The sequence below is a fragment of the Haliotis asinina genome, chromosome 2 (assembly GCF_037392515.1).
Source record: "Haliotis asinina isolate JCU_RB_2024 chromosome 2, JCU_Hal_asi_v2, whole genome shotgun sequence".
NCBI classification, from domain to species: Eukaryota; Metazoa; Mollusca; class Gastropoda; order Lepetellida; family Haliotidae; genus Haliotis; species Haliotis asinina.
Window position 1 is genome coordinate 93438331 of NC_090281.1, and position 12974 is coordinate 93451304.

Consider the following 12974-nt stretch of genomic DNA (forward strand, 5'->3'; position numbering starts at 1 on the left):
GATCTGAGTTAGAACTGGTCCTCTGAAGCCCATGGTTGTGACCAGAGGCAACTGCTGGGATCGAATGACTCATACGATTGATTATGTTATCATACCCCAACTGTACAGACCAATGTTCAAGGTGTCAATCACTGGATTGACTAGTCAGGACTTAATTATTTGTAGACTGTAATACTGATGATTGGGGATACGGCATCTATACAACAAATTACACTATTCATGAAACTTGCTCATCTTTCCCTTGCAACAACAAAGTTAATAAAGCCAGCTTTAATCCACTTCACCAATATTCTGGCAATTCTGGGGCCGCCAAAATTGGGCTTCACACACTGCCCCAATGTGGGGAATCTAACCTGGTCTTTGGCATGATGAGTGAACCACCAGGCAACCCCACCACCCTGGCAATAACAAAGAAAACTCATTTCCACATACAAGCTTTAATCCAGTGACCAGAATACAGATAACATGCCATGGCAACAATCGCAGGAGATTCACAATCAACAATATATGACATGGATTCATATAGCAGTATGACATATGACACTTCATTTGGTGGAGAAAACTAACTCTGATATCAGCATAAGAATCCTATTTTCAACTAAGGAAGTAAGTTAAATGGTCTGCATTAGCTGCTAAAGAATGAAATAAAAAGGTACAATACAAATATCATTCATAATAATACCAACAGAATACCTACAAATATACTCTTTGTTTTTGAAAAATATCACATTCTGAAAAATCAAGATGATTACAATCAACAATACATATTTTCATGACCTAACAATGTCCTACCTGGTACAAACTGACTAAATAAGGCTCCTGTTATACCCACTCCTTTCCAGAAACGTTGGTGGACACATGAAGACGTTTTAATCCTAGTTTTTTCTTTTTGTAGGAACTTGTCATGGATGAAGAGACAAGTCATATGACTTGGACTTCACACAATTGTGAGTCAGTATTATATGCAGTCGTATTTATGGAAACGGATGTATGTTTACCATTTTGGCAAACATTGTTTTTCACTGAAAGTACATTTTCTGTGCCTGATTCATTTGCATGATCCTGACATAACTAAGGGAAGTAACTCAAACTCCACAGCAGACAGTGGGGTTTAGATCCTGTCACAGCTAAGGGAAGGAACTCAAGCTCCACAACAGACTGTGTGGCTTAGCTGATTTAACCACCCATGCATTCTGGTACGAGGGAGATGAGGAAACGAAATGGACATTAACAAAAGAGTGTACCATGTAGTGGAGTGAGTCACTATGTTTTAAGGTCATGAAATACATGCATTAATGACAACTGATCTCACTATTGTTCTCAGCACAACAGGATGCAAAAAATATTTGTGCATCGAAATGTAATGAAAACAATGCATGGCAAGACCGCACAAAAATGCACCTGGCTATGAACAGTTTGTTGCTGACAAGCAGAAGCATGCTGCACGTAACCCAACAACAAAACCATAACAGGCAATATGACATAAAATACAATACAGGGATCAAATATGTTCAAAATCAGTGAATAAATTAATACTGTCCAAACCCCAAATCTCAGCACACAGGGGAACAGAAGAAAGCTGATATTCCCACAACACAGATGGATTGATCCAGAATGCAGGTGGGTTGATCCAGGAAGACAATCAGGATGAACTCGCACCCATCTATGGTGCCAGTGAACCCCTTATTGACAGAGAATGGGGTAGCATTCATATGGATATTGCTAAAAGTGTATTAAACAATTAGCATTCTTCCATATTTGTCACAGAGCTTACTCTGGAAGCACACAAACTTATATCCTATGTAAATCCCATCACCCATGTGAAATTGTGTAAACACACCTGTAATCATACATGTTTCCAACAAACTTAAAAAATATCACATGACTCTTCATAAGATAACAAATAGACAAATGAATCAAAATCTGCACCAGAATTCACTTTCAAATATTACTTCAAAACTTAACAGCCAATAATAGATATTATTTATGTACTTACAGTCACTAATAAGACTTGAACAAAATTGAACATTATGCCAAGAGAGCCAAAGCCATGCTCTAAATACATAGATTTCTCAAACAAATAAAGTAGTTTAGATAATAAATATTTCGTGACGTCTGAGGTAGCAACTACACATATGTTTTCAAGATGAGGATCAGCTGTAAGACACTTTTTAAAAGAATAACACATAAATAGTTGGGAAACATATTAGTAAGAACATAACTACACAAATTACCATGGTATTCCAGGCAATTTTTATTCCTTTTCATATCACCTCAGGAGTCTTGATTGTTATGCGTAAAAGTGTTATATGATTATTAAATCTTCTTTGGAAATGATGTATAAACATGATCAAAATAGGTGACACTCAAAATTGTGAAAATAGGAAAGGTAATTGAGCATGACAACTGATATAGAACAATTTTCGAGTATTTCTGTAACATTATCTTGAGCATAACTGTTTCATTTATTTGGTGAATACCTACATAAAGTCATAAACTCCTAGATAAGTGAGGACATTTTTGTCCCCACAAAGTCTGTTAACTAATGTTTACAGGGAAATACTGTGATGACACACAATGGGATAAAAACAAACCAAACAACAAAACAGTTCAAACAGGGTCTTGAGCACCAGTTAGTACGGATTTAAGAGTACAGGAGGATGTTACGCTCCGATATCTAGTGGCTACATCATATGAAATATATCTTCTAAACACCAAATCCAAAACTTGATATCAAGCCTGCCCCACAAACGCAGGCATTCCGACACACTTCAAGCAAAAATGTGCATTACATGAGAGATTCCATTTTTCCTTACTTTAATAAGACTGATGCAACCTCACGGTTTTCCAACACATTAAAAAAGGACTATGAAAGAAACAGGAAAGGTGTAATTATTTTGGCATAGTATTGTTGCTTATCTACCATTTCCTACCATCTGATTGTCGCACACATTAGTGTATATAATTTACAAAGCACCCACAATATCACACTATCAGGAAAACACAAACAGGTTGTTATCTTTGCTCCTGAAGAGATTCCAAAACAAACATCTGAATACGTCATTGCTACATCATGTTTCATCAAAGTGGTATGATCTGACTGCAAATGAAGCGTTTGAAAATGGTCAATGTTCATAACCTTCTAGCAATTTGCAAGAAACAAATAAAATCAACATAAATGAGTTGAAAGTCAAATACATTTGCATAAATATTTGCATTTATGTTGTTGCATCTACACATGGTAACATGGTAAAAACCTGGAATGCTTTGTGACAAACTTTGGTACATATAAAGGCCTCGTGTATTGTCCAGTTAAAACTTGGTACATAAACTTGGGGGGTGGGGGAATTCAAATTGTACATCAGCATCCCATCTTGCCATAACTAATGAACGGTCCCCTAGCCCAAAATACAAACCTTGTCTTACAATATTTTGCATCAATTTGGTTGCCAATTATCAACACTTTTCTGCAAAATAAAACTGAATAAATTGTGGAGAAGTATGAATGCCACAATCCTGTCAGTCCTTGACCTTGCTGATGACCAAGGATGGGCTAGCGGGATTCTCCCACACCAGCTCTCCAGCAATGTAGGTGGCCAGGGGTTCCAGGTTGTCGTTGATGACAATAAAGTCAGCATCTGTGTTGAACTCAAGTGTCCCTTTCTGTGCTGTAATCCCCATCATCTTTGCAGGGTGCAGAGAGGCAGCTTCCAGTGCCAGGACTTGGCCGCAATCTGTCAGAGCAGAATGATTACTATCACTCTTGTTTATATTTCTTAAACTCATAGCACTTATGAAGAAACAATAAAAAATTAAAAAACACATTTCAAGGAAGTAAGAAAAAATATGTAACTTCATCTTTCAGTGACTTACTTGTAGATTTGATGAAGTGCCTCACACAGTTGTCCAGAGTTGATATACTGAAACAGAAAAGACAAACTAACATAAGATCTTGTGATATGTCTTGTTACCAAAAGCACCATAAATGTATTACAGGGTTGACAGACAGTGGTGGTATGATGGCCTTGATGTTAAGGGATGCCTCCTCTTGGATTGGACAATCCCAGCCGGCAACAATTTAACAGAGACATGCCATCTCAGTCTCCCACATAACAGTGACAATCTCATCAAAGCAGATTTTAGTTTTCTAGCTCCTGCTCAACAAAGACATGCAAACATCCCATATTCTATCACATCAGAATGACTTTTAATCCACCTGATCACAGCTTTGCTGACCAGACTGAGAAAGTGATGGCAATCTAACCACACAAAAGTTAACATAGGCTATACCGCACAACAGCTCATCACTGTCTGTCATTTGTTTCAGTGGGATAAACATCTGAAATGGAGTGAGGGAATTTGGTTTTACGCTCCTTTTAGCAATATTCCAGCAATATCATGGTGGGGGACACCAGAAATGGGCTTCACACATTGTACCCATATGGGCAATCAAACCGGAGTGTTCGGCTTGATGAACAAACACTTTAAGTACTACACTACCCCACCACACCCAGAACAGACTTTTGATAACTTGTAGGAAGTACCGCCACACCATCTTGGTGATCTGTTAGGCAATAGGATAACTTTGTGGATAACAACTTCTATTATTTAGTGAGTACAATGTAGTGTTGTACAGGTTCTTGTAGTGTTGTAAAGTAGATTCACAATGGCACAAGAATTTGTATCTCAGTATGCTCAGAACCACTACTTGGAAGTGGTACTAATGGTTAACTAACTCATTTCATTCCCTTCCACACTCACTCACCTTCCACAAAGTGTATCTGTCCCAGCCAACACTGCTCTCTTTCCTTTGATTTCAATCTCCTGCTCCCCAAACACATAGAAGCCCTCTGGTAGACCCATCGCCTGGATCGCATCCGTAACCAGCACTAATCCTGTACAACACAAGCACAACAGGGATATCACATGGTCCAGTACAACACAGGTATACCTGGGATATTACATGATCCTGTTCCACACGGGTGTAACAGGGATATCACATGGTCCAGTACAACACAGGTATACCTGGGATATTACATGATCCTGTTCCACACGGGTGTAACAGGGATATCACATGGTCCAGTACAACACAGGTATACCTGGGATATTACATGATCCTGTTCCACACGGGTGTAACAGGGATATCACATGGTCCAGTACAACACAGATATACCTGGGATAATACATGATCCTGTTCCACACGGGTGTAACAGTGATATCACATGGTCCAGTACAACACAGATATACCTGGGATATTACATGATCCTGTTCCACACAGGTGTAACAGGGATATCACATGGTCCAGTACAACACAGATATACCTGGGATATTACATGATCCTGTTCCACACGGGTGTAACAGGGATATCACATGGTCCAGTACAACACAGGTATACCTGGGATATTACATGATCCTGTTCCACACGGGTGTAACAGGGATATCACATGGTCCAGTACAACAGATATACCTGGGATATTACATGATCCTGTTCCACACGGGTGTAACAGGGATATCACATGGTCCAGTACAACACAGATATACCTGGGATATTACATGATCCTGTTCCACACAGGTGTAACAGGGATATCACATGGTCCAGTACAACACAGATATACCTGGGATATTACATGATCCTGTTCCACACGGGTGTAACAGGGATATCACATGGTCCAGTACAACACAGGTATACCTGGGATATTACATGATCCTGTTCCACACAGGTGTAACAGGGATATCACATGGTCCAGTACAACACAAGTATAACAGGGATATCACAGGTACCTGTACAATACAAGCATAAGAGGGATATCACAGCTGCCTATGCAACACAAGTATAACAGGGATATCACAGGTCTCTGTTCAACACAAGTATAACAGGGATATCACAGGTCCCTGTTCAACACAAGCTTAACTGGGATGTCACAGGTCCCTGTTCAACACAAGCTTAACTGGGATGTCACAGGTCCCTGTTCAACACAAGCTTAACTGGGATGTCACAGGTCCCTGTTCAACACAAGTATAACAGGGATATCACAGGTCCCTGTTCAACACAAGCTTAACTGGGATGTCACAGGTCCCTGTTCAACACAAGCTTAACTGGGATGTCACAGGTCCCTGTTCAACACAAGCTTAACTGGGATGTCACAGGTGCCTGTTCAACACAAGTATAAAAGGGGTACCACATGGCCCTGTACAACACAAGTATAACTGGGATATCACAGCTGCCTGTACAACACAATTTTAGCAGGGATATCACAGGTACCTGTTCAACATGAGTATAAAAGGGGTATCACAGGTACCTGTTCAATGCAGACTTACCAGGGATATCACAGGTGCCTGTTCAACATGAGTATAAAAGGGGTATCACATGGCCCAGTACAAAACACACATATAAGAGGGATATCATAGGTCTCAGTACATAACAGTAGGTTAAGGGTGTATCTACTGACCTTGAGGGTGTACTCTGTGAGCAATACGGAGTGCTGCTGGATGGGTATGGATGCCATCAGAGATAAGGCCATAATATATCGTCCTGTCTTTGGGTAGCCTCTCACTGGCCAGGAGACCCACAAGGTGAGGGTCACGGTGATGGAACTGTGGGTAGAACCAACTTCATGAAACATACAACCACAAACAGTTTTCAGTAACAAACTGATGGTTCACACATGGTGTCAGGGAGGGGCAGTTCACACATGGTGACAGGGAGTGGCAGTTCACACATGGTGTCAGGGAGAGGCAGTTCACACATACGTTCTTTCTAAGAATTGACAACTGGTTGATAAAGAGGGACAATATGTATTCACTCTCGTGGTCAGTGTAGGACTCGGTGATGGCCATAATCTGAGCTGCACCAAATGGACACCTCGAAAATATTGTGGCCCTAGTGGCACGAATAGAGTGATTTTTGTACACTGTGGATAGATTGCTCTTGCTTAGTCACGGCATGAGTTTCTGGAAAGTATTCACTCCAACAGGAACATTTCAACACCAAACTGCATGGTCTAGTGTTGTTTCCAAACTAGGGAGATAACTCTTGACAACATGATGTTACTAGGGATGCGTGTAGTCCAGTTTAACATAAAAAAAATATACCTTTGGCAAATTACTGGTTTTGTCCAATGGGTAGCCAACACTGGTGTGTAAGTAGGGATAAAACCTTGTAACCTGGCCTTAATATTATCCAGCTAGTCTGCAGGCTCATGGCTACTGACTTGTGCTCTGGGCAGGTCAGTGAGTGAGTTAAGTTTACGCTGGACTCGGCAATATTTCATCAGTATTTTCAGCGCTTGGGGCGAGTAGAATCCAATTATGGTAGTCATTGGTGATTTGTAGTATCTGAGAGCTGTAATTTTGTAACCAACATCACATAGACGAGTGACATAATCATGGTAACTTACTGGCAACATGGCATTGAAGAGGTGAGTGACGTAATCACGGTAACTTACTGGCAACATGGCATTGAAGAGGTGAGTGACGTAATCACGGTAACTTACTGGCAACATGGCGTTGAAGAGGTGAGTGATGTAATCATGGTAACTTACTGCCAACATGGCGTTGAAGAGCTGAGTGACGTAATCACGGTAACTTACTGGCAACATGGCATTGAAGAGGTGAGTAATGTAATCATGGTAACTTACTGGCAACATGGCGTTGAAGAGCTGAGTGATGTAATCATGGTAACTTACTGCCAACATGGCGTTGAAGAGGTGAGTGATGTAATCACGGTAACTTACTGGCAACATGGCGTTGAAGAGGTGAGTGATATAACAAGCCCCTTGGTTCACAGCCTCCTCGCCTTGGACCAGATTACTTTGTGAATGGCCTGCAGACACAGATGAAGGTACAGATGAGCCATCACTGCTACATCATCATCTACCCATGTTATACATGGGGATTCTGAAGAAACTGATGCACATTTAGGACAACATGAAATGAGTGAGTTTAGTTTTACGCCGTACTCTGCAATATTCCAGCTATATGGCAGCGGTCTGTAAATAATCAAGTATGGACCAGACAATCCGGTGACCAACAACATGAGCATCAATCTGCGCAATTGGGAACCAATGACATGTGTCAACTATGTCAGCGAATCTGACCACCCGATCCCGTTAGTCGCCTCATACGACAAGTCGCCTTTTATGGCAAGCATGGGTTGCTGAAGGCCTATTCTACCCCGTGACTTTCACGGGTCTCACAACATGAAATGTTCATATGACTTAATAAATTTAATAAAATCATCTTTACCTAGACTGACCACGATTCCTCTTTTGATGAACTCCTCAATGACCATTTTAGAATTCTTCAACTCAGGTGCTAGTGTAACTATGGCAACATCACTAACTGAGCCAAATGTTTCTATGACATCTTGGAAGCCATTGTCAAAGGTGCGGATGTGTTCAGGTGGATGGGCTCCCTTCTTCTCCGGACTGATGAACGGCCCCTCCACATGGGCACCTGTACACATGGAAGCATGAGATGACAGACACAGTCAGGGTCATCTGTGTTGATGTAGCTGTTGTTTGCGTGGCTGGACCCAGTAATAGACCATAAGGACCAATTTCCAGAGGAGGTAAAGTGAGATGAAACAACACAATTTATATCAAATCCAAATGGTGATGCAACATCCTTTACTGTCAAGCACCGGCTAAATATTCAAAAGTCTAAACTGCAATCCCTAGGACGTCAGTTTTATATTTGGAAGGCAACATATATTAATATTCAAGTTTATCATGTCTGAGGCAACAAAATATAGATATTCCATCGAAAAGCTTCAGTTTGTCAACTCACCTAAAACACCAGCTCCTTCTTTTGTGCCTGGGGACTTCTTGATGTGAGGCAGGATCTGCAGGTAGTAACACATTCTTGTTTCTACAGGTTACCATAAAACCACATTCATATCAAGAAACACTGAATAACTTTCTATGGTGGAAATTTCACCTGATAAAGGGGCAAGAAGAGGCCAGGAATGTTGTGTTTCAAATATGAAAGAAGTGTAATGTCACACCATTTGTTGTAATGTTACATTTCAACTTCTAAATGCCAATCAAGCATCTGACGTTTTGTACATATACCCGAAAAAACAAAAGTGCAGTTTTTTTCTAAATCTGGTACAAATCTTTAGATTCAAATTCATGATACTGTTTATGGTAATTATTATGTCTTATTGCGAAAGGTTTAGAAATATTGACCGATTTCACTGTTATTTACAGACTGGTTCTGGGATAAAACACTAATTCCAGGCTGTCTCCATCCTCAATATCTCCAGGGCATACATTCCGATGAATCTCTCCACTATACCCTGGAAGCATCTATAGGTCAGGTAATTTTATTACGTCTCTTTGCAGGCTCTGCAGTCTCACAGTAGCAAATCAGCTAGGCCACCGCTACAACCAAGCTTGCCAGTGTCAACAAAGAAAGCGGTCAGCGCTCCGAAAGTGTTTTCGCAGTGCGACTCAAATATTGGGAAAATCATACAAACTGACAGGTCCGAAACGTTAAAAACATGTATGCAAGAATCACTTGTACCTCTTTCAGAGAACCTCTGCATGGCTTGTGTTGCCAAGAGTAATCAGCTAGATAATTTAAAAAACGAAAGTGAGTTGTTATTGCTACGCTCATCTTCCCAGTGTAGACACCCGACTGACTAAAAAGGAAACCAAGGGAGGTAACAAATTCATCCTTAGATGCCTACAGGGTATAGATTGGAACGTCTACCCTGGAGATATTGTGGGATAAGCTGTCTCCTGCTGAAGCAAGTAGCATACTAATAAATGACAGTCAACTTAACAACTGTATTGTATATTTATGGTTACAATATCACTACAACTTACTACAGACCAGTAGACACCCTGAATGCTTAATCCTGCTGTGACACCAGTGATTTCATATAAAGTTTTGGGGTGTCATTCACATTGTACATGTTTCTTCATAAAAATCATCACCCACTTTGCCATATATAATTTATGGTCTTTAAATTGGAACTTTAAGAGAACCATATAACGGACTGTTCATATGGCTTGGAGGGTGTCTAGGTAAGGGAGGGTCATCAATTTTGTACAGATGTTCTGGAGGGGGTATTCATTGATTTTGTACATGATAAGCAGAGGGAGTCAATTACTTTGCACATAAATTTAAGGAGGGTGGGTCATTCCTATTGTAAATGCAACGCCACTAAAATCATTATCACAATGACAACCTCCCTCCCCCACCGCCCAGCCATAAATTATGCCCGGTCCCCAAACAGATATACATGCAACCGAACTCTTAAGCAGACAAATCATTGCTGAATAGCCTCAAATTCCTTAACACCACATCCTGAATCACTGAATCAAATCATTTTCTAAAGACAGGATGAAAGTGAAACAGACAAAACAATGACTGTAACCTTGTGATATGTGCTTGGAGGGGAGGTAATCACAGTTGGGCAAAATGATGTCACTCCGTGAGCTAGAAGGCCTTTGGCTACTTTGAGCACACCTTCTTCTATTGTTCCCTTGTCAGGCACCTGGGAGAAGTCTACACCAAATGCACCTGCGTAACACAAACTCATTGTAACACAGAATAGGATATCAAGTACAATTTTGTATGTCCTAATACCAATTAGACCATGGATCTTGGCATGACACATTTCCAAAGTCATTTCTTATCTTTGACTACCAGACAATTTCCAATAATGAGTGAAACAGATGAACTGAATGCCTAGAGTTGTGCTTCTAGAGTTGAAGTTAAACAAAATTATAATTTGACCTAAGCACATGTGAAACAAAACACATCCAGAAAATGTGGAGTTGTTACTACAAAATTAATTGCCTCCTGCTTGTAAACCATGGAAGTATTGTACAGAATATGGCTGGGAGAAATACTGGAAAATACCTGTGATTTCTTTGTTTTTCAAAATGTGACATCAATGAAGAGTGATCATGACAGCAGTATTATTCCATTTGTAACTCAAGATATATAACAAAATTATTGAATGACCTAAGAACAAGAGTCAGCTGAAACTTTTTCACAATTATCAAGCATTTCTAGCATTCCATGAATGAAGACTGTGAACACCATGTTTTGTCTATAAATCAACAAGCCACAAATACATACCAGCATCTAACACTGTGTCATATAATTTGATCTTGGCTGGATGGAAGGTGATTAATTGTTATTGTTGTGAAATGAACAAATTCTGTCACCACGTTAACATGTGGATGCAAAACTCAAAATATTACATGGACAATGAAGGTTCAACATGCTGAATATCACTGAAACAACTGATGAATATATGAAAAGAAAGAAAAGTTTAATTTAACACCATTGATCTGTGTCTCGATGAACCCTGCACAGATAATAGCTCCATTACAGTCAATCTGAATGTCAGCATAGGATTTTTCCTCAAAGAACAGTATCTCAGGGTTGACAATCTTGCCATCTCGGACCCACAGGTCATCCTTGTAAATGCTGTGGTTCCTTAGAAGTCGGCAATTTCGGTACTGATACAGTACCCCATGTGAGGACTTGGAGGGCATACTTCTCAACTGTCCTGAAAAAAACATATTCATGTAAACATACTCACAGCAGAATCATGTAATTTAGTACTTTTAATGTGCTATAATTAGGATAAGAAAAATAACATAATGTTGGAGACCAGAAAAAAAAAAATACATTAAAATTTCAAATTTCAGATCAATTTCCTTACTAACTACATTGTTGGATATATGTTTTCAAGCATCAAATATTTTATGACATCATCTTTTCCTCCTGCTATAACCTTAACACACTGTGGTCAGTCTCACTAACATTGTAAAAACGTAGATGTCTTGTTCTGATTTTGATCAATTTTCATAACATCTAATTTTCCTCTAACCAATGATGGAACATGACTGTATAATTACATAGGACTGCACTGCAGCTCTGCATGTACAACTGTATCTTAGTCAAACATTTTTTTAAAATAGATTTCTTAAAATCATTATTTCTAATAATGATACATTGCACTTAATATTTCAAAGATAATACATATAACACAAAGCATGTTACAGTTGACGAATTATTGATGCCATTATTAATATGTAACTTGTAATGAGGATGGGGCAAGAGACAGACAAGGGGGTTAGTCAACATACAAAAATTTAGGCCTCTGCTCATTGCAATGACATTTTTATGCACATACTGGTCATGCATACAAAACCGCATGAATGAGGACGTGAGTGTATTTGTAATCAGCTATGGTACTAATCGCCTGATAAGTTTGTCATGTCGTTTTTACCATTGTCAGATTAAATGTCGCTATATCGTTTACTTAGTCTGAAGGATTTAATGGAAGCTTTTTATTGAAGTGATTTGATAATATCAAGAATAAAAGCTTGTACTGAATGATTGCTCGAAATACGACATAAGATGGCTGACAAGAGGTTATATCGATCATACATTCTGTTGTGTAAAAGACGTCAGTCGGAGTCCGGCAACTGCTACGTAAAAAGTTTGCTACTTTTTCTCAAACTAAAAATAATGTCACTGCCTGTATACCAGTAGATGTGAAAATGCATTATCAAGGACATGTGTTAAACATGAAGTTATACTTGGCAAGGTTTGCCATACTTACGCAGTTGTCTCAACTGTATGTAGGAAACAGCTGATTGTTGTCTTGTGACCTCAGAAATGAGGACATGCCCGGTCATAAATATTTTATGGGCGCTGCCATGTTTGTTTTGGTTTGATCCAAACGACTGTTCATTGGTCCGTTTTTCATGTCATTAATCCAATAGACGTAAGGTTTACATTTTCACAGAACTGAAACTTGATTGGTTAATTAATATCCCGGACAATTTTAATAGAATTGTGTAATAAGGGAACAAATATGTCGTGGTAAATCACATGGACGTGCTAAGTCTTCTACAACCGTATTTTATTCAAATAAGAGGCATATATTTATCATGAGCGTTTAATGCCAACCTAAGAGCATCATTTCGGCCTTGAGTGTATTT

General features: G+C 39.4%; 1 protein-coding gene across 1 annotated transcript; it reads right to left on the bottom strand.

Annotated features, from left to right (window-relative positions):
- Positions 1 to 421: 421 nt before the first annotated feature.
- LOC137274615 (N-acetylglucosamine-6-phosphate deacetylase-like) lies at positions 422 to 12707 on the bottom strand. Its single transcript, XM_067807909.1, has 10 exons — positions 12593 to 12707; positions 11303 to 11530; positions 10385 to 10530; positions 8788 to 8842; positions 8245 to 8454; positions 7734 to 7822; positions 6450 to 6594; positions 4766 to 4895; positions 3874 to 3920; positions 422 to 3734 (listed from the first exon to the last, which is right to left on the bottom strand). Exons 1-10 carry the CDS (start codon positions 12666 to 12668, stop codon positions 3520 to 3522), a joined length of 1341 nt encoding a protein of 446 aa, XP_067664010.1. The 5' UTR covers positions 12669 to 12707; the 3' UTR covers positions 422 to 3519.
- Between the last annotated feature and the right edge of the window lie 267 nt (positions 12708 to 12974).

Bases quoted from the DNA above. Each gene is read 5' to 3' on its own strand.
- LOC137274615 (XM_067807909.1), bottom strand. From the start codon at position 12,668: ATGACCGGGCATGTCCTCATTTCTGAGGTCACAAGACAACAATCAGCT. The intron at 8,843-10,384 runs GTTACAGTCATT...TACTACCTGCAG, and splicing joins CTCCAAGCACATATCACAAG to ATCCTGCCTCACATCAAGAA. The intron at 3,735-3,873 runs GTAAGTCACTGA...CTGCTCTGACAG, and splicing joins GCACTTCATCAAATCTACAA to ATTGCGGCCAAGTCCTGGCA.